We start from the raw sequence: 26,119 nt of genomic DNA on the forward strand, positions 1-26,119 counted from the left end.
TCAAAAAAGCATCAATCTTATTTTAATTTATTAGTAGGTTACTTTTTGTTGTCAACTAAACGACTATATCAACACGATGACGGGTTAAGAGATGTGCATTAGAATATAAGTTGGTTCTTCAATTTCTTTAACACGTTTGGCATCAAATTAATTAGAATCTAATTAGGTGGTTGTTCGATTTCTTTGCAGTTGACATCACATAATTTGCAAGTTGATCCAATGTTGCTATGCAATATATGTATATATGTATATATATACTCACATCTTAATACTTAATTTAGAGTCATTTTCCTTTAATTTATAGTAACTTGGAGGCCTAATCATTTAACCATTTTACACTTAAAAAAAAAGCTTTTAATGACACCGATTGTGTGTCATAAAAGGGGTCAGATGACACGCTTTTTGGTGTCATAAATCGACCCGTCATAAAGCTTTATGACACGCATTTCGCGCGTCATGAATTTATGACACGCTTTTATGACATCTTTTTACGACACACTTTTATGACACTATTTTATGATACTTTTTTTGCGTGTCATGGTTCAAAAAAAATTTAAAAAATATTTTTTATAAAATTTCAAATATCCACACATTAAATAATAGTTAATCTCATAATACAAATAAATACAGAGCTAACAACGCATTTCATATATATCAAAACAATGTGTTTTATACAACCACAAAATTTTAAAAAAATTATAAAAGTAACCATAAAAGTCAATTACATTCATATATTACAACCGCTTAATCTGTTGATTATTAACCTAAACTTTGAGTTAAAGACGACAAGTTTGAAAAGTATGTTAGAGTCTAGTATGTATATGTGTCAAATATAAAGAGCTGCCTACGTAAATGTAAAAGGGCAGACAGTTATGTAACTGTCTTGGCACCAATTCAACAAACCGACATGACTGTTAGAGACACCCCTTAGAAAACTATATATATGTGTGTCGTATGTACACAAAAGGGTGTGTGCGTGTGTGTCTGTACGATCAATGGGTATGGGTCACATACCCGGCGAGAGTCTGTAACATTTGTATAAACAAATATTGCAAGTTTCGGTTCAATAGAAAGTAAATTCATACATACTTGTGAGTTTGTTCATCATATTGCAGAAACGGATTTGGTGTTTCTTTGGTGACGAGAGTAAGAGAAAGAAAGACGCATGATGTTTTGCCCTAATTTTGTGATTGGAAGGATAAAAAGAAAACCATTTGTTGGGTACTGGTTTTCTCATTCGAAGACTACAGTAAGAAATAAAAGGACTTCTGAGTTTTTCTTTTTACTGGAACACACAAAGTTTTGTGTCGGCAGATTGGCACCTCCAAGAACAAAGAAGTGGTACACTATTTTATACTTTTGATCTTTAAAAAAATAAATAAGATAGTATTTTATCTAATTCACCATTATAGAAAAAGAAAAATACAAAAGTCTTGTTTTATTTGACAAAGTTGTTAGTCATTACAGTATTAATTTTTTGCCAAAGTTTATAAAAGATCAAAAGATTGAGTAGTGTATGTTAGTTTTTTGAATACTAAATAAAATGGGTATTCGGAGGATGTGAAATATTAATTTGAAAATTAAATTTTTTTTGAAAACTAAAAAACTGTCAAAATACACTGTGATCTGAATTTAACACAATGTGTTTTAATTGTGTTTTTATAGAACACAATGTGTTTTTATTGTGTAATCTAAAATAAGTTGTGTAAATTTTAAATCATAGTGTGTTTTTTATAGCACTGTAAATCAGAAAATTATTCAAACACACTGTGATATAAACTTGAGACAACGTGTTTTTGAAAAACATATTAAAAACACAGTGTTAAATTAAGATCACAGTGTGTTTTAGTCAGTTTTCTAGTTTTTATGAAAATTTTAGTTTTCAAATGATCAAAACCCAAAGATGGTATTCAATACTAGAAGTAAGACCAAACCCTTAGTGGTTTACAAAGTAAGAGGAAACCTATCGTTTTTAAGGAACCTAGTGTTTAACGAAACTTTCACGTTTTGAAGTAAGTAAGAAAACTCTAGTGTTTCTAAAGTATATAAGTAAGAAAAACGTTAGTGTTTCAAAGTAAGTATGTGCAAACTCTAGCATTTTCAAAATACGTCAATAATGTTAGTGTTGCAAAGTAAGTAAGAAAAATCAATATTTTGTCAAAGAGACACTTTTAGTGTTTCATAGTAAGGAAGACCAATCTTGATCAAAGTAAGAGAAACCTTTGCGCTTCATAGTACGTTAAACCGAACCCTTTTGTGGTTCATAGCAAGGAACAAGCCTGTGTGGTGCATTCAAAAGACCATAGTTTTGGTCAAAGCAAGTTAAGCCCTAATTAGCAACTTGGTTAGAGCGCGATTGTTGATTAGCAAATTGGTCAACATTCGTACTGGGTAGCAAGTAACCCAGAAAACAAGTTTATTGGGTAGCAAGTAGCCCAAACAGTAAGGAATTTGATCTTAGGATCAAACACAAGAAGTTAGAATCAACTCATGATTCTAACCAAGCTAGTAAGAGAAACAATTCGTTTCAAGCAAGAAAGAAGAACTTCGTGGCAAAGCAAGAAAAAAGACTTGTGTAGTGCAAGAATTGAAACATGTGTGGCACAAGCAAGAAAAGGCAAGTAAGCAACAAGCATGACAACAAGGGAATGTTCGTAGTGGAAAGACAAGAAGAAAAACAAGCAAGATGAGTCTAGTCTCATTGATGGCGATGAAGAACCAACCTTGTTATAAAGAGCAAGACAAAGCAAGTTGAAGACCTGCCTTTAACCAAAGTTTAGTTTAAGGGGGAGTGTTGATTATTAACCTAAACTTTGGGTTAAAGACGACAAGTCTGAAAAGTATGTTAGAGTCTAATATGTATATGTGTCAAATATAAGGGGTTGCCTACGTAAATGTAAAAGGGCAGACGGTTATGTAACTGTCTTGGCACCCATTCAACAAACCGACATGACTGTTAGAGACACCCCTTAGAAAACTATATATATGTGTGTCGTATGTACACAAAAGGGTGTGTGCGTGTGTTTCTGTACGATCAATGGGTATGGGTCACATACCCGGTGAGAGTCTATAACATTTGTATGAACAAATATTGCAAGTTTCGGTTCAATAGAAAGTAAATTCATACATACCTGTGAGTTTGTTCATCATATTGCAAGATTAATTCCAACATAATCGAAGGGTTTTTCAAACTCTATACCAAGCAGTAGCTGAAACCACTCTATACAGATCATCTTCTGCAGACATGTAGTTCCTTGGAAGGTCACCATCGTTGTCCATGTTTATTCGTGTAGCTGAAACCCCACAAAACCATACAACAGTTATATCATGTAATAACTTGACAAAACTCTATACCAAGCAACACCTGAACTCTCACGTGAAACTTGACCCATCATTCATTCATTCCAACAAATGACACCAAACAAATATTCAGCAATTCTATTCCATATATTTACCATAACAATATCCCTTTTATGCATCATACAAACCTATTTTTAAAGAAAGGATACCATGTAAAGTAGTTCAGGACTTCAGGCTAGCACTTATATGCTTCATATGTTTTTCACATAGTTCACTTTGAGATATTCCATGACTACTACACACCCGCATCACAAAGACAATTTGTGACAACTGTCGTCTGAGCGTTTTCCTGAATTACTCTTCCGATAATTTTTAGTTCGTTTCGTTTATGTACGTCTTTGGACTTTAAGACTTTATCATGAAATAAATGGATTTGTGTTTATTTCGGACTTTACGAGCATTTAAACTTTAGAAAAATTGCACGTGGACTCGGGAATGAGAGGAATATGTGGAAATGCCAAATTAAGTTAAATACTTAAAATTAAATCATTTAGAGATTTAGTAAACAAATATAGACATGTTTATAACCGTTGGAAAGCTATTGAAAAATTACATTCAAATATGTCAACAAAATAAATTTACGGGTCATGAGTCTTCTTAAATGGTCAAGTCAAACGAGTTTTAGTGAGGTCAAGAAGGGTCAAACTCGGTCAAAGGAGGGGAAGGAACAAACAAAACCCTTGAAACCTTAGCCCTAGCCTCCCATTTTCATTTCATCCTCTCACACACACAACTCTCTTTCTCCTTCTCTTCTCCCTAGTCGCCCCCTTCCTCCCTTCTCCCTCTATTTCGGTCGACTACCACTGAAAACCACCATTAACCACCATCAATAATCATCATTTTCTTCATCTTTCTTTAAGATCTTGGTAAGTTTTGGGTATATCCATGTTATACTTCATCAAAAACGATTTCTACTCATTCTTTTTGTGTTTATATATATAACTCGGCCATGTATAAGTTTATATATATATATGGATCCGAAAAGTGTTTCAATATATAGATATAAAACGGTTTCTTTTTTTTTTAGTAAGTATATATAATCAAATTCGTATTTTATATATAATAACATATATCTTCGGGTATTATGGGTATATGTAAACATATATATGCGAAATCTTTTAAATCCATGATATATGGACCGAAATCTTTATATTTATGCATATAATTTCGGATTGTATAAACCGAAATCTTTTAGATCCGGGAAGTTAGACCCGAAATCCATGAAATCCGTGAACCTTGGTCCGGAAACTTTTAGATCCGAGATTCTTTGATCCGAAGACTTCATCTTGTGTGGATTTGGGGCTTGTTCTTTGTATTTTCGGGTCACATAGGTGTATATACATCAAAATCTTATTAAAAACAGTGGATATATATATATGATTTGTTGATTTTCGGTTAGATCTAGTTTAGTTTTGGATGGAAAAATGATTGGGATTGTGTATCATGTTGGATCTAGACTTGTTCTTGGTTTATGGTTCGGTCAAAGTTGGTCAATGTCGGTCAACACCGGTCAACGGCAGATTCAAATGATATTTTGGTCAAAATTAGGTTTTTGGTCATATATGGGTTGTAGTTGGATTTTTGTGGTCAAAATAGATTAAGGTTTTGTCAAGTCAAAATTAGGTTTGTAAAGTCAAAATTCAGATTTCTTGGTCAAAGTTAAAATATAGTTTAATCAAAATAATATGGAAATTGGGACTTATGTATATATATACGGATAAAATGGATAATTTTGTATATATATATATATACAAGGACTAATTTAATAAGAACATATTTATACATATATACAAGAATTAATTTAAAATGGATCTAAACATATATATCATCGACTTAATAAGGACATTAAATATATATATAAATACAAAGACTAATGGACTTTGTAAATGATGAATTATATATTTGTATGACAATGACTTATCGGACCTAACATATTTTATGATGATTTTCCGTATAAATACATGATAAGATATAAACATTTCGAATGTGACATTATTAAAAAGAAGCATTTCACATGGATAATTTATAAGGACAATAAGACTATTAATAATAGTATGATATTTGACGAGACATAATGGCATTTCCTAAGACACTAGTATAAGACATGGACTTGTGCAATTAGTTAAGTTCTTATAGAATAACTTGTGAACAATGTAGGACTGTTGGGCAGATAGTGAGCTTGTTTCGAGTGAATCTGACTGTTCGTGTTCTTGTTCGTTGATCTAGCGTATTTATACTTGTGCTGTTTTCAGGTGAGTTTCGTAGCCCCTTTTCTTACAAGTTTTGGGGTGGAAAGTATACTTATTTTCAAACAGTTTTGTCGATTTCTGTTTTATGTTCAATATTGAGCCTGTGCGTATAGAGTTACTTGTGCCATTTGACGTGCTTTGATCTTGTTGTATGTGTGTGATTATGTGTTTGTTTGTTGTGCTTTGGACGTACTTATTGTATGAGTTGAGACTTGAGACTTGAGACTTTGGACTAAGGCAGGTACCGTAAGGCCGGACTTTGAGACATTGAGGCATTTGGACTTATTATAGCGTAATTCTGCTCGTTATATATTGAATTATTACTTGTTTAGACTTAAAAGAATCGACAAAAGACTTATTTCTTTTATTAGACTTTTGACATAAAACCTACGAACTCACCAACTTTTGTGTTGACACGTTTTAGTGTACTTTTCAGGTGCTCAGATTAATCAGGGATAAGGATTGCTATGCTATACTGGACTTCGGAGATTAGTGCTCCTTATTTATTGTCAGACTTTAAGGCTACATGCCTTGGATTATTTCTTTATGGACTTGGTTGTAATAAGCTATTTTAGCACTATTATGACTTTGAACTCATGTTGTTGGGAATATATTTATTATATTCTATTTTATTTAGCAGTATCTATGTAATTCCATGTCGTGTTGTACTTTTCATGACACCTCATGTTTCCGCCAACGGTGAGGTGTTACACAATTTCTATCATAGATTGAAAATGAACGAAGTATTAACAACATGAAAGAAATGGAGCACTCTGTAATGTTTAACTAATCAATTAATGTAACAGTTGGCAGACTTTAAACTTCAAATACAGCCCCATTTAGACACAAAATGATGGGATTATAAACCTGTATCTTCTTTTAGACACAAAATGATGCCCCCATCTTTCATACATCAAAATTCACAAAATCACTATCATTCAGTATCCTCAAATTGAGTATAAAACACACACAGATAGATAGAGATTTGCAGAAACAGGAAAACCCCACAATTCAACACAACCTGAAACACACACATATGACAGTATTTTTATGATACATGTATTTGCTTGTCATTAAAATGCGTGTGTCATAATTTAGGTGTTATTAAAGGCTATTTTTCTAGTAGTGTTAGTATTAAATAATTAGTATGTAATGGGTTATATGGATTAAGATTCTTTAAAATTATAATCAACTTTACTTATAAAGTTATTATTCTTGACCATTGAATTGAATTAAAATCAAAGATCATGATTCATGGATGATTTTTAAATCATAGTCCTTGATTTTAATGTAGAAATCAAAATGCTTTTAACCTTTACCACTAAAGTTAAAATCAACCTTTACCCACACGTTGTACGAGGCTAAATGAGAACGTGAATAAAAAAACTGATAGTTACATTGTTATTCAAAGTTTAGGATAGTATAAAAGACTTTGATGCAAATATTAAAATTATAATTCTATAAATATATGATACATGTTAAATATGTTAAAACATGATTAATGAAACCTAAATATTTATAAATGATAAAAATCTTTTATTTGATTATAAAGTCATAAACTAATAAAGTTATAATATATCTGGATATTGAAAAGGAAGAAACAAAATAATATTTAAAATATAAACAAAACAAAATAATATCTAAAAAATAAACAAAGTATTGGTTTTTGATTTTTTCAATATCATCCGTAAGGTAAACATAAGGTAAATATTTAATAGCCACTCACATACTATACATTTAGAATTACATATGAAATAACATAAGGTAATTACATAAATAGCCACTCACATACTATACATTTCATATTTAATAGCAGCAATCTCATCGAGATAACATTCTGGATGGAGAAACTGAATGAAGTCAACAATCAGAACGCAATTGGAAACATATTGGCAGTGACATCAACAATTGTAACAGAATTCAACGGTATGTTTCGTTTAACATTAAAAGGTCATATTTTCCTATCTTCATCAACGAACATCCTGCTGATTATAACTTTACATTATAGGAAACCTGCAACTAGAATCGACATCCGCTACCAGTAGTGCCATAAATCCCCCTCTGCCAGACCTGTCCTTTTACATCAACAGGTTATGACAACATCCTTTAATGCAATGCGTACGTTCCCTTTTAGGATCATTACTGGTATCTTATTTATAACTATTATAAACAGATTCAAAGAAATCGACCAAACAACCAATCCTATAATCACTCTTGATGCTTTGGTTTCTAAAGGACAACAAGACAACATGGTATCATCTAATAACTTTCAATTATTTCATGCCCATTAAATACAAATTCACCCAAATTCATTCAACTGCATAGCAACAACATCAAGGTCTATGTGAAGCAACCGTAACAACCATCGACACTAGCAAACCATGGTTCTATGTCACCTACAGCAAATGCCATGGGAGAGCTTACTTGCAACAGACAAATCGCTACTACTATTCATTTGAAGACCATAAAGAAAACAAAGACTTTAACTACATGTAAGTTACTTGGATTTTATTATTATTATTATGGATAGAACGCTGGATAACAGCATAAGGTGCCAAGTCTGATACATTTTGTTGCACCTAAAACGAACCTAAATTATACGATATTGCTTATAGTTATGCGACAACAATATAAGTTACCATCATCGCTGAGCCACATCACTGTTTTACAATAGGTCAGGTACTTACAGTATCAACTGAACCAAAAGCAAAACTTATATATGAGAGGGGATTACTTAGGTTGTTGTGATAGATTACAAAATGTAGATGATACTTTTAGATAAATTCAAAATAATGGCTGCTGTATCAACTATTTCAGATGTTGTATCTCACATCAATTTAACAAGTAAACACTATAATATGGAATCAAAAGAAGAAGCCACAAAACATGACGTATTCGTATTTACTCATTTTAAGATAGCATATAATAATAGTATATTAACGCCTTCACTTTTAAAACATCCCTTCCAATGACGGGTATTGTGTGAACACCATCATAGCAAACTCCAGCTCAAGCGTAAAGGCGGTGTTCTTCAATGAGGCAATGACTGAACTAATAAACATACCTTGCGAAGACATGGTCGTCAAACACAACAACTTTGACCCAAAAATTCTACCCGACGAGATCTTAAATATAAAAGGCACACCATATCTGTTTCACCTTACCTTACAAAAAAACGGAACCATTTCAGTGAACAAAGTCGAAAAACAAACAAGAATGACACCTATCACTCCAGACCCAAAAATGCTCACCCGAAAATGAGCAGTCCAGGACTTATCAGGTACAAATTATCCACTAACTTACTGTATCCCTTTTACAGCTAATTTACTAATCACAGTTAACTTCTACCTCAGGTAAAGAAGGACCAACCAAAAAACCAAAAGCATGACACACTGCAAAGATGTCACAAAACTAGAAGTTGCAGACAAACGACACACCTTTTTATCGAACACCATCTAATCTTTTGTTATGGTGCACCTTTTACACCAATATAATTGGTGGTCTCACCTATAACCCTATATGGTCCAGTAGTAGATAACATCTCTTTTGTTATGCTTTTGTTATGGTGCACCTTTTACACCAATATAATTGGTGCTCTACGATGTATATGATCATATAGTGCAGTGGTAGTTTTGCTGTACAATGTACATCATCTCAAATGTACAGTAGTAATAGACATCTCCTATGTAATGTAATAGTAGATAACGCTTCTTTTGCTATATCCAAACTTACCGCGCAACACGCGGGTAATCTTCCTAGTTTATGTTCTAATGGAACTTTCCGATAGAAATTTAGTATAATATCCATATGTCAACCTTAACGTTCTTAATTTTTAATGAAAAATGTATCTATCACACAATACTTGGATCTTCTAAGTAAATGCAACTTTATCTATATTGACAGTCCACGAATGCACAACTTATGTTATAATTAAGCTAGACAAGAAAGTAAATAAGAAGGTAAACAACAAAAACAATGACAAGTTCAAATGTAATAAATCTATGCAAGTATAATCATATGTATCATTGATTAAATGATGAATACATGGTCGATATTACAAACTTGACTTACAAGAATACAAATGAACAAAGTAATTGCTAAGTCTAGACATACTAAAACCTTAAACAATTATAAGTGACACACACTTTTGAGGTGACAAACACACTTGATACAATGTGGCTGTGTTGCCTTTTATAGAGAAGGAATTAGGGCAACACAGCCTTCCTTTGATGGTGATAGATGGTGGTTGTCGACGTCCCATTGGCTCCTTGTACTTCCATGCAAAAGCCCTTGTCTGCTTTACCAAAACGGGTATGAGAGATAAGACCCTTGTTTTGGTCCCAACCTGTACCTTTGCTATACAAGGTATTTTACAGTTGGAAACACCACCATGTGACTCTTGTCTTCATCTGGTTTGAAATCTTCCCGCCTTGACCAACAATTTGGGCAGCATACAACCCGCTGAAGAGAGTCACTGGACTTGCTGACGACACACGTCAGGGAGCAAGTTTTGTCAGCGAATCCAAGACTCAACAATCTCCCCCTATTCGCTGAAGAGACTTGCTGAGTAGATAAAACTTAGAAAAGAATGTAGTATGAAAGAAAGATGTCTTTTATATCATCAAAGAGTATTACAAGCTGAAGCAAAAAGCTTTTACAAAGTAAGACATCTAAAGATTAGCAGCTTCAATCTCCCAAGCGTTCTCCTGCTTGGCAATCCTCAACACTGGATCATTTCTTCTATGAGGCTTCAACAGCTCTTTATCAATCTTGCTGATGAACCATGTGGCACTTGCTAACTCGGAGAATCTCTTTCTAATGCTGATGAGAAACCTAGTGGAAGCTTTTTCAATTTCTGCCAATCTAAAGAAGAGTTGATCATTCTGGAAGTTTTGGAAGAATATGCCAGCAGGGGACTCCAATGTTCTCCCTTCTTCAAACACATTTCTGGAAGGCAATCGAAGATTTAAAGTGGCATCACCAGCTAGAGGAGGAAGGGCTGCTGGCAAGGTTTGATGCATTTCTTTTCTTTTCCTTTGTATTTTCTTGCCTGCAGACATTGAGATAGCTGCTGAAGCTCCAAACACTAGCCTCAGCATAGGCAAATCACACTTGAAGTTTGTTTCAAAGCCTCTTGCCTTCTCAAAGTACTCCCTCGGCATATTCTTCGGTTGATCGTAGTTGGGATCCTTTTTGTTTTTTATAAGCATATACACTTCAGCCCATTCAGAGGCACTCAAAGTGGTTGCCTTGACACCTTCATATCTGACAGGCTTGTCAGCACCTTCTCTTAAAATCTTCAAATTTGTCTTTAGGCCCATGTCAACACGAAAGGCTTCAACAGCCACTATTCTTTGTGGCCTCCTTCTGTCATTCATGTATTTGAGCCACTTAGCCTTTTCTACATCAAATTCGGCTCTCTTTTCACTTAGCTGCTTCTCTACTTCATCATGTTTATGTCTGTAGAGAGCCTCAACACCACCTGTTTGTAGAATCATTTTTTGCTCAGCATCCAATTGATCTTTTTCAAGGAGTGGCAGCTGTCTTGTGAATTCCAAGTTTTTCTTTTCATTTTCTTGGTTCTCTTTGATTCTGTCCAGCTCCTTGATGGCTTCTTCTTGAGTTTTACCCTCAGCAATCAAGGCTAGAATGTCAATCATTTAATGTTGATGACTTGCTGAGGATTGGATGGTCAGAGATTCAGCAGGGAGGGAGGTGGAAGCAGCTAGAGGTTTCTTGAAGAATCCAGAGCCTGTGAGCTGTCTCCTCTGACTATCAGTCAGTGGAGTGATTTCAACGTTTGCCAGATATCGACTGTGAAAGATTGGCAACATTTCAAGAGATCTTTCTACAGCCATTTCCTGAGCAAACCCAGCTTCCCATACAGCTTTTATGGTTTCAGGTTCCATTTGCTCAGCTTCAACAATTTCAGGCTGGGGAGACTTGGCAACAACTATCTGCTGCTCCCCTTCAGCATATACTTCTTCAGTCTCCCCCTCAGCACCAGCAGGGGGAGCTTCAACATCCATTTTTGTCTCCCCTTCAACACCAACAGGGGGAGTGTTCACATTTTCCTCGCTGACAGCCACTATTGCCAGTTCATTGATTTGTGTTTCAGTGGCTGCAGCAGTGTCATCATTTTCTTCAAGTACCTTGTCAGCTAAGGCTTCATAAACATTATGCACCGCCTTGTTAACTGCCTCAGTGACAAGGTTCAGGATGGCAACCTCCATTGTTGCTGTTAGCGCTGCCTGCTGCTGAAGAAGTTGGGACATCATATTTTTGATTTCCCCAACTTCTTTTTCTAAGTTCTCTTCGCGCTTACGATCTTTCTCAGTGAATGAGACATGAGGAGGAAGACTGGGCACTTGAGTTTCCAACGCATTTATGGCCTTGGTGTTGCATTCAACTTGGGAGATGAGAGGAGAAACCAGGTCAGCAACCCTCTTTGCCTCAGCAGCGAATTCACTACTGCTGGATGCCTTCTTAGCTGAAAACCGAACAACATTCCCAATCTTGCACAACAATCGTGAGAAACCTTAAATGGCCTGCTGATCTCTTTTGATGACATTAGTATAAGTGCGCAACTTCTCTTGATCAACAGCCATCGAAACAGATTTTTCTTTCAGTGAAAAATCTGTCATCGTCACCAATCTGTCATCGTCATGACTTTTGAGTTGAACAACGAGTGTGGCAGCCTTGGTGAGATCTTTTAGCTGGTTTTCCACCCTGGCCAACCTATTAGATGGGTTAGTAGAGTAGGAGATACCCAACTCTTTGGCAGTTTGAGATTCGATAGACATGGCAGCAGATGAGCAGCCAAGAACACTTTAGAAGGAAGAGGGCATGCCAAGGGAAAGCATGGTGTTCACTGGTTGAATGGGTGGAGTCTGAGGTCTGGCAGAAAGAGTCAGCACCTCAGTTTCTTCAACATTCGCTGCTGCATTATTATCAACAACAGCTTCTTCAATATTTTCTATGATGGCTGCTGCATTATCATCCGCAACAGCCTCTTCAGCATTAACCTCCATATCACTTGCTTCAAGTTCATCAGCCTGGTTGAAGGAATCCAACCGTAATTCATCAACCATGAAGTCACCTAACTCCAGGTCACTCTCATCATCAACACCAACATCAGCACCAACTCCTTCATTTATATTTACAACTAGTGCAATCTCCTCAACACCTTCAAATTCAACACCCATCCTTTCCTCCACTGAAATATTTAATGGGGTAGGGGAACCGGGTGCCTCAGCATCAGTGTGTTGTGTCACTAATGCATCATCGGCCGTAGAATGTGCTGTCTCTAGCATCACCTGTGATCTGGCTACTGACAGAGACTCAGAGGGTTGAGTAGAAGAAGAGGGAAGAATTTGAGGGGTTAACTCAACTCTAAACTTCACCAACCTTGCCTACAGATTATTGAGGTTGCTGCTTGCGGTTACCCTTATTCTCGTCAGCAGCCTTTTTTGACAATGCTGACAGGCTGGTTGGGTCTTTATTGTCCTTGGGCAGTGAGGACTTCCAAACCTTAGAAGTTTGGCCCTTTGGTACTCGCTGCTGCTGTTTTGGGACAGCAGCAGGAGGTGAAGTGGAAGAAGAAGTAGTTTTCTTGGTCTTTTTGGGAGCCTTGGAGGTTGCTGGGGGGATTACCAGCATACCAGCTCCAGTAGGGTTCGGCTTATAAATATCAGGATAGGTTGAGTATAGTACCTGCTTCATTGCTGGAGTGAGCATAGCATACATGGAATCAAATTGCTCAGGGTCGCAAGCAAGAATTTTATATACAGAGCTTGCAACCGTTGGGGAGAGAATGAATTGAGCACCTTCAGGGAGATACTTAGCTTTTAGCTCACGTCTGAAGATCAACGAGAGAAAAGGTGCAAACGGTACTGAGTTTGACCGGTTCTTTATTGTGACCTTCCCCTTCAGGTCTTCAAAAATTACGCTGGCAAAGTCAATATTGCGACCATTTTCCAGTGCATATATCATTTGCATTTGAGCAGCAGTGGCTTGATCAAAAGAGCCATTGTTGCCACCAAGACATTGGATGACATGAGTGAACAACAACCTCCACACACCCGGCAGATACTTCTTCTGAGGATTGCTGTGCACAGGTTGCGCTGGTTCCATGTTGGTCCCATACCCAGTGGGGACCAAATCAACATATGGATGCTCTTCCAATTGTTTGGGAAGACGAAGAGCATCTCTCAACGAGTCAATTGAGATGGAGATAGAGTGTTCTCCTTTCATTACTGTGCCAGTAATGGTGCTACTGGCAACTTTATAGTCACACGTCCACCAAAACTCCTTGAAGGTGGACACACATTTACTTAGGATCACTGTAGATGGCCTTTCTAACAGGACATCCCATGATGAAGTCGAGCATTGAAAAGTATCCCTTGATTTTAGATGGGATCTCTTCAGATCCCAGATAGTTATGGCCTTAATGACCAATTTGGAGGCTTGGAGAGACACTTGATTAGAAGGACAAATGCCTTCATTGTCGTACACTTTGGATGTAAGATAGGAGAGATTTTCATAGAGTCGTTGTTGTTGTTCAGGAACATTTTCAGATGAGGAAGCCACTATAGATGAGAGTAAAGATGAAGAGGATGATATGAATGAGAATGTGAGAAGAATATTTTGAGAGAATAGAAAAGATTTGAGAGAGTTTGAGAGATTTTGAAAGTTTGAGAGAAAGAAGTGAACGTAAAAGATGGAGAAGAGGAAGAGATTTGTATATATATGGCATGGATATGGCCCCCATAACTGCAAAAAGTGAGTCGTCACACATACTCTCTTTCATACGTGGCATATAAAATGTTATTTTATTTAAAGAAAACTGTATATATGTACGTATGTAGGTTGTATGATGTGACCACTAGAACCACAATTTCAACTGTACTCGAGTACATACGGCGCGTACAGTGTACAAGTTGCCCATTTGGGAGAAAATCGAGGTAACCGTTTGAGATATATATTATAAAATATTAACAAAAATAAGTAGTGGAATACACTAGGATAATTAGAGGTATCCACTGAAGAGTCACTATTTTGTAAAAAAAAATGGCTACCAAGTTTTTAGTCAGCAACACAAAGAAGGAGAGGTGGTCGCTGACTAACTTTATACAATTTTTGGCAAATTGTCAGTCATCAACGGATTTTAGATGTCTTTACCAGCAGCCGTTTGCTGCTGGACTAGATAGGGACTTTCAGCACCCTATTACTTTTGTTATGCTTTTTCCCAAAGCATCAGGGATCAACGGATTTTAGAAGTCTTTACCAGCAGCCGTTTATTTATTTTTTTTTTCAGCGACTAAGACACACTTGAACTTGCTGAGGTAATCTTGACAAAGGTCAAGAGTTAACTTACAAGAGATATGTAAGCTAAGTAGCAGAGTCACCTTTCAGCATTCCCAACCTGTTGACTAGATCCTTGAATCTTTTTTAATCTAAAGGTTTAGTGAAAATTTCAGCAAGTTGATCGTCAGTGGGGATGAAGTAGATTTCAACATCCCCTTCATGACATGGTCACGAATGAAGTGATACCTAATATCTATGTGTTTTGTTTTGGAATGCTGAACATGATTATGTGTAATGGCAATAGCGCTTGTATTGTCACACATGATAGGGATCTTAGAGAAATCTAAATCATAGTCAGCGAGTTGATTTTTCATCCAGAGGACTTGAGTGCAACAACTCGCTGCTGATACATACTCTGATTCAGCAGTGGATATGGAAACTGTATGCTGTTTCTTACTAGACCAAGTAGTCAGCCTTGCCCCCAACAGTTGACATCCACCACTGGTACTTTTCCTATCTAACATGCACCCAACATAGTCAGGTCAGAGTATGCAACTAAGTCAAAGTTTGAATCTTTGGGATACCAAAGATCTAAGGAGGAAGTCCCTTTGAGATATTTGAAAATTCGCTTGACAGCGAGTAAGTGAGACTCCCTGGGGGATGCTTGATATCTTGCACAAAGACAAGTAGCAAACATGATATCAGGACAACTCACTGTGAGATACATCAGCGAGCCAATCATCCCACGATAATGAGTGGGGTTCACATTCTTTCCATCTGGGTCAGCATGGAGATTACTTGGAGGAGACATAGGAGTGGGCTTAGGATTGATATTTTTCATATCAAACTTAGCCAGCATGTCCCTAATGTTTTTTTCTTGGTTTATAAAAATTCCATCAGAGAGTTGACGAATTTGTAAACCAAGGAAGAATGTTAGCTCACCCATCATGCTCATCTCAAAGTGAGAGGACATCAGTGAGCTGAACTTCTTACAGAGTTTCTTGCTAGAGGATCCAAAGATAATGTCATCTACATAGATTTGGACATAGAGGACATGGACACCCTTTTTATAGATAAAGAGGGTGCTATCAATGGATCCACGCTGAAACTCATTTGAGAGAAAAAATTCAAAAAGAGTGTCATACCAAGCTCCGGGAGCTTGTTTAAGACCATATAAGGCCTTGTAAAGACGATACACATGGTGTGGCTTGGCTGGATCTTCAAAACCAGGTGGCTGCTCCACATAAACTTCTTCTTAGAGTTTTCCATTTAGGAAGGCACTCTTTACATCCATTTGATATACTGTGAAGTTTCGATAAGCAGCATGTGCCAAGAACAAGCGTATAGCTTCTAGTCGGGCCACTGGAGCAAAGGTTTCGTCATAGTCAACACCTTCTTTTTGAAGATAACCTTGTGCAACCAACCTAGCCTTGTTACGAATAACTACACCATCTTCGTCCATTTAATTTCTATAAACCCATATAGTTCCAATGGATTCTTTGCCAGGAGGAAGAGGGACTAAAAACCAGACATGTTATCTTTGGAATTGTGTTAGTTCCTCTTGCATGGCAGCAACTCAAGATGGGTCAACTATAGCCTCTCCAATATTTTTTGGAGTGATCACTGATAGGAAATTAACATAAAGACATGAATTTCTGGTTGCTGATCGAGTCATAATACCCTGCTGAAGATCACCAATTACTTGATGAGCAGGATGACTGGAAGTCCGTTTAAGTGCTGGGACACTTGATGAACCAAGTAGAGGGACAACGGAAGACAAAGGGATGGAATCAGTGTTTGGGGTAGAATTTTTACTGTCAGGATCTTGAATACGTTTTACAGTTTAAGTCCTTTTATAATAACTTCGTAAAACTATATGGAATTAGAAGATCCTTGATCCTGTATTGATAATTATAGTCGTTAAATTTATGTTATCCTGACATGTAAGGATCTTGATCTCTTTAAGATCTATGATTGAACTAACGAATATACGTCCAGTATATTAGATATTATTTGCAGGAATTAGGTCAAAGACGCTTTTTATATTAAGAACGTGTTATAACGGGTAGTCTACTACTTCATCCACAAGAATCGGGATTGACAACGGAATTACTTGAAGAAGAATAGTTCTCAACGGTCATGTCAAGTCAAATCAGCGAGGAAGAGTTATTCAAGGAAGATCCCAGATATTTTGGAGATACGGTTCAACGTCTAGCTCTATAAATAGAAGGAAGGATTGATCTGCACAAGGGGACGAACACGCACATTAACACTCTCACTACAACAACATCTACTCAGCAATTACCAACAACAAACAACTTAGTCGATTAGCAATTTGTACTTATTCAGTTTTTCATTTCATTGTAATCACTTATTCATAAACGAATATCATAATAAAAGAATAGCTGGAGGGTCGATTGCATCCTCCCGGGGTTTTTTACCTAAGATCACTTAACTGGATTAAGGATTTTTCCTCATCAACAAAATTCTGGTGTCTTTACTTTTATTTGCATTTCATTAAGAGCTTTACTTTTATTCGTAACTCGTTAAGATTTATACTTTATTTGGCACTAATTTACATTATCTTCAACCGTTTTCTTATATACTCAAAGTATTTCGATCTCAAAGATCTTTTCGAACTCGTTTTTAGCACAAACTCTTAGTTTATTTATTTTTGATAAGAAAACTTTTCTTGTTATTTGAAGATCCTTGAACACCAAACCCCACTTACAAATCTTCGGTTCATTAGTTGTCTAAAATCCTTTCTAAAATTATCTTAGGTAATTTTTGACCGAAACAATCAGCAGGAGAATTATAAGAGGAGAGATCAATGGTTATAGTTGGTTCAATAGGAGTTTGATCAGTGGAGCCATTTGATTGAGTAGAGTCATCATTGATGATGGGGTCATCAGCAGACTCCATGTCTTCAGAAAATGTTTTTTGGCTTATTTAGCTCACAAAGGCTTCAAGGTTTATCAAATGGATGTGAAGAGTGCATTTTTGAATGGAAAACTTGAAGAAGAAGTCTATGTTGAACAACCTCCGGGTTTTGAAAGCTCAAAGTATCCTGATCATGTATTTAAGCTTGATAAGGCTCTTTATGGTCTCAAACAAGCTCCAAGATCATGGTATGATACTCTTTCTAAATTTCTTTTGGAAAATAAGTTTAAAAGAGGAAATGTTGACAAGACTTTGTTTGTGAGAAAATACAATGGTGATATTTTACTTGTGCAACTATATGTAGATGATATAATATTTGGGTCTAGCAGTGAAAGACGTTGCAAAAAGTTTTCTGATTTAATGTCTAAAAAGTATGAAATGAGCATGATGGGAGAACATAACTGTTTTCTTGGATTACAAGTCAAACAGACTAAAAATGGTATTTATTAATCAAGAAAAATATGTTAAAGATTTATTGAACAAATTTGGATTTAGTGATTGCTCACCTATGAAAACTCCTATGGGAACTGGTGATAAGATGAGTGAAGATAAAAGTGGAAAACCCACTGATATCACAGCTTATATGGGTATGATAGGCTCTCTACTTTACTTAGCTGCTAGTAGACCTGATATTATGTTTGCTACATGTCTCTATGCAAGATATCAGGCTAATCCTAAAGAATCACATCTTAAAGATGTGAAAAGAATCTTTAGATACCTTAAAGGTAGTCCCAATCTAGGTCTTTGGTATCCCAAAGACTTTGGTTTTGATCTAATTGGCTATTCAGATTCTGACTTTGCAGGCTGCAAGATAGATAGAAAAAGTACTTCTGGAGCTTGTCAATTGCTTGGCAATAGACTTGTAAGCTGGTCTAGCAAGAAACAACATTTTTCTCTTATTTCTATCAGCATCAAAGCACAAGGAGAAGGCAAGCCACCTTCCCAAGCTAATCATCTCTATCAATCAACAATTGGTTTACATTCATTCCCCGCTTTGATGGTAACAGTGTCAATTAACATTGCCATTTTGTTCAGTGACAGAAAAGGGTTCACTGGATCAAGGTTCAGGAGAAGGATTTTCACTAACCCTAGTAGACGAGGAAGATGCTCCAGCTGACATAGAAGAACTTGGTTGTGTAATAACCTCTGGAGCATTCCTTGAGCTTACACTTTCACATTCAGAGGCAACATGTCCTCTGCTGCTACATAGATAACATTTTTTAACAGAGGAAGTGCCTTTTTGGTTTAGAATGAGAAAGTCTCTCAGTTGAGATGAAAGATCATTGACTCGCCGAGTAAGCTCATTGATTTAAGGATTAGAGGAAGATGCCTTGCCTTTTTGCTTAGACTTAGATTTGTTCCTCTGTTTAGGTCTAGGTGGAGGCATCTGAGGAACAGGACCAAGTATGGATTTACCATTTTGACAATGAGGATTTTGAGATCCTTGAATGGTTGTCCATGCTTGACTTCCAGTAGGATAGGAAGAAGAGGAGGGACCCTACTGAGATTGAGGTTGAGGATGATGCATTCTTCTAGGAGTAGTAGGGCTAGGTTGATGATTGGGAGTTGCTGACCTCATTTGCCTGTGAGGCAGATACTCCCTGTTTGACATAGAGGATTGAGAATGCTGATTAGGCATTTGTCCTCTCTGTGGGGTTGTGGGTCTCACTTGCTGATGTGGCAAGTGCCTTCGCTGAGGAGTAACAGGTCTCACTTGCTGATTTGGCAAGTGTCCTCGCTGAGGAGTGGTAGACCTGTTTTGAGAAGGGAACTTCCTCTCTGAGGAGCATAACACCTAGGAGTGGACCTAGTTGGTACAAACAAGTTTTGAGGGGTCTGCTGATTAGATAGACCATCAGCAGGTAAATCCCTAGACGGAAGTACTTGATGAAGTCTATCATCAGCGAACCTGACACGTCTTTTCATTAGACGGTCATGATGGTCATCCTTATGACTAACATGAACTGGCTCATGAGATGAAGAAGTTGAAGGAGCACAGGAAGGTTGCTGACTGACTGAATTCACTCTCAAAGGAGTGTTGTAGTTATAAGACACAACAATTGTGTTTCTCTTAAAGGGTTCAGCAGACTTGTTGGGAAGCTGCTGAGGAGTAATGGGTTTATACCTATCACTTGAGATATCCCCTTTAAAAGTTCTTGGAGGAGAATATTGAATTCTCCCTTCATGTGGCATCATGCCAACAATAGGGAGGTGAGAGAACATGTCATAGGTTCTGGTTGAAGAACTAGCACTTTTAACTTCAGCAGAAGAAGATACACTAGTGGAAGAAGTGGCACTTACATCCATTTCAATGTGGTAGTCATTTTGTCCCTTGACAAAGTACCTCTTTTTCATCTCTTCAGGAGAGATTGTAGAGGAGGGAGAAATAGAAATTTTCGGCTTAACATCATCGTTGAACGAGTCAACAAGTGAAGCAGCAGCATCAAAATCGCCACCAATCACTTCCTGAACTTGAGCAGGGACATGTTCACTTAGACACTGATGATCAAACTTAGAAGCTTGTGACCTCATGGTCACAATCTTCTTTAGATTAGAGACTTCAAGCTTGAGTTTTTCATTCTCAACTTGGAGTTTTTGAGTCATTAGCTCATGAGACTGAAGTTCTACATGAACATTCTTCAGTTTCAAGAGTTTTTCAGACTTTTCACTTAACTCTGTGCCAGCAGAGTTAAGTTTTGTTTGTAGTTCAGTGCGTAGAGTTTCTACATACTGAAGATCACAAGACAAAGACTCAATAATTTTGGTCTTGTCATCATCTGATGAGGAGATAAAAGAATGTACCTTTTTGACAGTGACGTTTACCCACTGACTAGAGGAGACTTGATCTTTGGTCAGTGCATCACCATCAGCGAGTGCCATCAGGCACATGGTGTCAACATAATCTTCATCATCTGACTCATCCGAGTCAGCCCAATCATGCTCTTCAGCGATCAGTCCTTTTGCTGGTGTTTTGGCTTCCTCAGTTTCAGCCATCTTAGCCTTCAGCTGATAGTATTTGTTCCTGTACTCATCAGCAGACTTGGAAGAGTTAGATTTGGGAGTTGCTGGAGTGGGAATAGAGACCCGGCACTTTTTTTGGTAATGGCCTTTTCTGCCACACCTCCAACATTCTTCCTGTGATTTATCAACAGGAGGCTTGTAAGGAGCAACCGACTTACGGTTGTTCCATTTTCTGGAATATTTCTTTCCAGCAAGAAGAGCAAAGCTCATAAAGTCACTAAACATCTCTTGTTTTTCATCAGCATCAAGCTCATCAACAAGAGTTTGAATAGGACCAGGAAGATTAGAAGTGCTGACACCATCATTGAGATCGATGGGCTCAGCAGAGAGAAGAACAATAGGATCAGAAATTGGATGGGAAGACATGCTGACGAAGGAAGAGGAGCCAGCATGTCTCCTGGCATCAGCAGACACTCGAATGTTTTGAGCCAAAGCCCTCTCTTCAAATTGAAGAGTGCCAAAAAGTTCCTCAAGATCAATATCCTGAATTTTCTTTGTGGTACGGAGGGTTTGTCTTAACTTTTGCCACTTAAGAGGAAGAGAATCGATGAATTTGTGGCATACTTCAAAATTATCATGAGTAATGCCAACATTAGTCATATCATTGAACAACCCTTTAAAGTGTGTATAGGTGCCCTCAAAACTTTCATCAGGAAGAGAGAAGAAATTTTCATAGACCCGTTTTTGGTCTATTTTCTTTATTTTAATAAGGTCAGCAGAACCTTCATAGGTGTTGACCAATCTATCCCAGACTTCCTTTGAAGAGGGATACTTGATGACAAGCTTCATGATTTCAGTAGGAAGAGTGATAATAATCATGTTTTTAAGCCTGGCATCAAGATTAACCAGTTTGCGCTCTTCATCAGCCCACTGGACCTCTGGTTTTACCAGGTCAGTTACAATCTCATGAGCATCAGGTGTTGCTCCTGAAGTTCTTTGAACATACATAGGTACGTATGAACCCTCAGTTAATATAGTCATTAAGTAGGGTTCCACACCGGCGATGTGAAGAAGGATTCTCTCCTTCCAAGACCCAAAATCTTTGGGCTCGAATTTTGGAGGAGTAGACACATAACCAAAGTCACGTGTATTCACAAGGCTAGTTACAGACGACATGTTCTTGTTTTAAAGAAAAGATTTTAAGAAGAGAAAAGAACAAAGAATTAATGTAAACACAAGAAGGCAAACAGATCTTGTTTCAATGATTTAGGAACGGTGGCTCTGATACCACTTGACAGTCCACGAATGGACAACTTATGTTATGATTAAGCTAGACAAGAAAGTAAATAAGAAGGTAAACAACAAGAACAATGACAAGTTCAAATGTAATAAATCTATGCAAGTATAATCATATGTATCATTGATTAAACGATGAATACATGGTCGATATTACAAACTTGACTTACAAGAATACAAATGAACAAAGTAATTGCTAAGTCTAGACACACTAAAAACTTAAACAATTACAAGTGACACACACTTTTGAGGTGAGAAACACACTTGATACAATGCGACTGTGTTGCCTTTTATAGAGAAGGAATTAGGGCAACACAGCCTTCCTTTGATGGTGATAGATGGTGGTTGTCGACGTCCCATTGACTCCTTGTACTTCCATGCAAGAGCCCTTGTCTTCTTTACCAAAACGGGTATGAGAGAGAAGACCCTTGTTTTGGTCCCAACTTGTACCTTTGCTATACAAGGTATTTTACAGTTGGAAGAACCACCATGTGACTCTTGTCTTCATCTGGTTTGAAATCTTCCCGCCTTAACCAACAATTTGGGCAACATACAACCCGCTGAAGAGAGTCACTGGACTCGCTGAATACTCTCTGACGACACACGTCAGCGAGGAAGTCTTGTTAGCGAATCCAAGACTCAACATATATTATTCACAACGTACTTAATTTCAATTCTATTTATGACTTACGACAAACGTATGTTGCTTGAACAAATTAAACTTACATATGGTGATGATGGATCGAGCTCCAAAATGTGAAAGAAGTAAGATCGACCATCTTATATTTGATACCAACGGACGTCTTACGTATGTCACTATGTCGTATATCAGAAATACAGTTAGCAAGTAAATGATGAATATATATCCAAAATCGTAAAGAGATAAGCAGTGAACATATATACAGCCTATCTTCATTTTAGATACCTCGTCATTCAATACGCCATTGTTTTGACCATTTCACAGTCCCTTAATCAATATGACAACAGCGAACAAACACCTTCCCTTATTGTCACAACACACCCAAACCGCCACTTTTTGGTTATAAATAAGCCACCACCACTTCCATAATTTACAAGTCAAGAACCAAACACACGTACATACATTATATTTTCGGTTTCACGCATAATTTAGCTATACTTTCCAAACAAACTAAGTTTACAAAATGGGCAGCCTCCCGGCAAACTTTATAACCATGTCAAATTCTATGGGTTCAAAAGAGTTCAAACCATTAGACATTGAAGAGTTTCGCCAAAATGCCCACAAAACAGTAGATTTCATTGCTGATTATTACAAGAATATTGAGAACTACCCGGTTCTCAGCCAAGTTCATCCGGGTTACCTAATAAGCCAGCTTCCTGAAAGCCCTCCAGAGACGCCAGATTCATTTGACACGATCTTAAAAGACGTAGAAAATGATATCATCCCTGGTATGACTCATTGGCTGAGTCCAAATTTCTTTGCTTTCTTTCCAGCTACTGTAAGTTCCGCAGCATTTGTAGGGGAAATGTTGTGTACTTGTTTTAATTCAGTTGGGTTCAATTGGCTTGCTTCACCAGCTGCAACCGAGCTTGAAATGGTGGTCATGGATTGGTTCGCCACAATGCTCCAACTTCCACAAACCTTCAAGTTTTCGGGTACTGGAGGTGGGGTTATACAATCCACCACAAGCGAGTCAATTTTGTGCACGCTAGTTGCAGCTAGAGATCGTGTGCTTAATAAAATCGGCGTTGAACATATTGGCAAGTTAGTCGTGTATGCGTCGGACCAAACTCATTCTACGTATACAAAAGTAGCCAAGTTAGCGGGTATTTATCCACAAAACATACGGTCCATACCCACAAGTCTATGTGATGAATTTTCTCTTTCCCCTAAGGCTCTTCGAAAAGTTGTCGAGGCTGATGTGGCAAAAGGGTTAGTCCCACTTTATCTATGTGTTACAATGGGGACTACCTCCACTACAGCCGTGGACCCCATTAGAGACCTTGCTGATGTGGCAAAACACTATGGTATATGGGTCCATGTAGACGCCGCGTATGGGGGTAGCGCGTGTATATGTCCAGAGTATCGCCATTTTCTTGATGGAGTCGAGCAAGTCGACTCTCTAAGTATGAGCCCACATAAGTGGCTACTTAGTTACTTGGATTGTTGTTGCCTTTGGGTAAAACACCCTAATCTAATAGTCAACGCACTCAGTACTAATCCTGAGTACTTGAGAAACAAAATCAGTGACTCGACCTCTATTGTAAATTATAAAGATTGGCAAGTTGGAACGGGTCGAAGGTTCAATTCTTTACGTTTGTGGTTCATCCTACGTAGCTATGGCGTAGAAAACCTTCAAAACCACATCCGAACAGATATCCAAATGGCGGTCACGTTTGAGAAACTCATACAATCTGATTCAAGGTTTGAGATTATTGTGCCAAGAAGATTTGCATTGGTATGTTTTCGATTGAAACAATTCAATGGATTTGACTGTAACTATACTGAAATACTAAACAAAAAGCTGCTCGAGCGAGTCAACTCGACAGGCAGAGTTTACATGACTCACACAGTTGTTGGAGGAACTTTTATGCTGAGGTTTGCCGTTGGAGCTACATTGACTAAAGAATGCCACGTGATTGCTGCTTGGGAAATCATAAGAGAGATGGCAGATGCTTTGGTCAAAGACTGTTATATTCCAAAAGTTAATTACTAATAACACAGAATAAGTGTTAAATTGTTTGATCCTAATGATCATATATGTCAAAATATATATATATATATATATACAATACCGAATAAATTAACTAGTAGGCGTGATATGAAGTAACAATTTATTTCCAAGGATAAGGAGCCTTTAAGCACGTCACAACCTGTATGTTAAACAACGTTATTAAGAAGGTTATATATTATAACAACTAGCATATTTATAAAATTATAAAGTCATTATAACAACTAGCATATTTGAATTGTATAAGTAAACACTTATAAAATTTAGTAAATAATAGTATTTGTTATATATGACGAGCATAGTATCCGCGCAATGCGGCGGTGATGACATTAGTTGCGATGTGGTGGCGTCGACGGATGGTGATGGCATCGGTGTAGGTAATTGATTCAAAGATATTTGATTTTTAGGTATAGAGAATATCTTTTAAAAGATTATATAATGATTGTGTAAATTAATTAATTAAGGGTAAAATGGTAATTTTGCGTGTCCCAAAATTGTAAACTTTTCAACATAGTAGTATAATTGTCATATAGTAGTATAGATAACAACTACTCCGTTTTTATGTTCTGTATCAAAGGAGCATAACGTGACGAGCTATTATTCGTTTAAGTTGTAACCGTAATACTATTTGGATTTCGTCATATTACATCTTGTTCGGGTTTTTTTTTTGTTATAGATTACTTTATGATTTTTTTCATACTATTTTTCTTTTTGGGTTAATTAACTTATTTGAGGCCACAACAGTATTATTACTCGCATTTTGCTACATCGCACTCCGCTTGAATTCCCAACTAATATATTAAAAATGTCATCGTTCCAGTTGTCTACTACGAGTTACTTGTTGGTTTCCTTTTTCACACTTTTTTCCTTTTGGGTCACTCAACCTTTTCGTGGTCATCGCTATTCGAATTTTGTTAAATCGCATCCCGCTTGAACTATTAACTAATATAGTGATTGGTTTTTTGCATATCTTTAAACAAAAATATCTATCACAGAATGAATTTTACTTAAGCAGTTATAAGTTCAACACAAACACACTAAAATCACGTAAATTTGTAACAATAAATTTCTTCACACAAGAGAAGTGTAAAAAATTTAGGTGATACAATTTGACTTTCACACTTCTAAATGTGAATATGTTTGACATTTGTTCACACTTTTGGATGTGAAATTTTTCTTTCAACATATCTAAGTGAAAAAATTTATAAATTTTTAATTTTCTTTACACTTTTAAATGTGTATACTTTATAATCTTTCTTAAATGTGAACACATTAAGAAGTTTTTCCTACTTCTGA

At 36.8% G+C, this 26,119-nt stretch overlaps 1 protein-coding gene across 1 annotated transcript; it reads left to right on the plus strand.

Moving 5' to 3' along the window:
- The first annotated feature begins 22,255 nt into the window (after window positions 1–22,255).
- LOC122585360 (tryptophan decarboxylase TDC2-like) lies at window positions 22,256–24,902 on the plus strand. Its single transcript, XM_043757495.1, has 3 exons — window positions 22,256–22,300; window positions 23,100–23,151; window positions 23,268–24,902. The coding sequence occupies exons 1-3, from the start codon at window positions 22,256–22,258 to the stop codon at window positions 24,806–24,808; spliced, it is 1,638 nt and encodes a 545-aa protein (XP_043613430.1). The 3' UTR covers window positions 24,809–24,902.
- Window positions 24,903–26,119: the final 1,217 nt, after the last annotated feature.

This window comes from Erigeron canadensis, chromosome 1 (genome assembly GCF_010389155.1).
Source record: "Erigeron canadensis isolate Cc75 chromosome 1, C_canadensis_v1, whole genome shotgun sequence".
Classification (NCBI taxonomy): Eukaryota; Viridiplantae; Streptophyta; class Magnoliopsida; order Asterales; family Asteraceae; genus Erigeron; species Erigeron canadensis.

Coding starts and splice junctions, on each gene's coding strand:
- LOC122585360 (XM_043757495.1), top strand. CDS start 22,256: ATGGTCGATATTACAAACTTGACTTACAAGAATACAAATGAACAA. Junction 22,301..23,099: donor ACAAGAATACAAATGAACAA/AGTAATTGCTAA, acceptor ATATGACAACAG/CGAACAAACACCTTCCCTTA. Junction 23,152..23,267: donor ACCCAAACCGCCACTTTTTG/GTTATAAATAAG, acceptor AAACAAACTAAG/TTTACAAAATGGGCAGCCTC.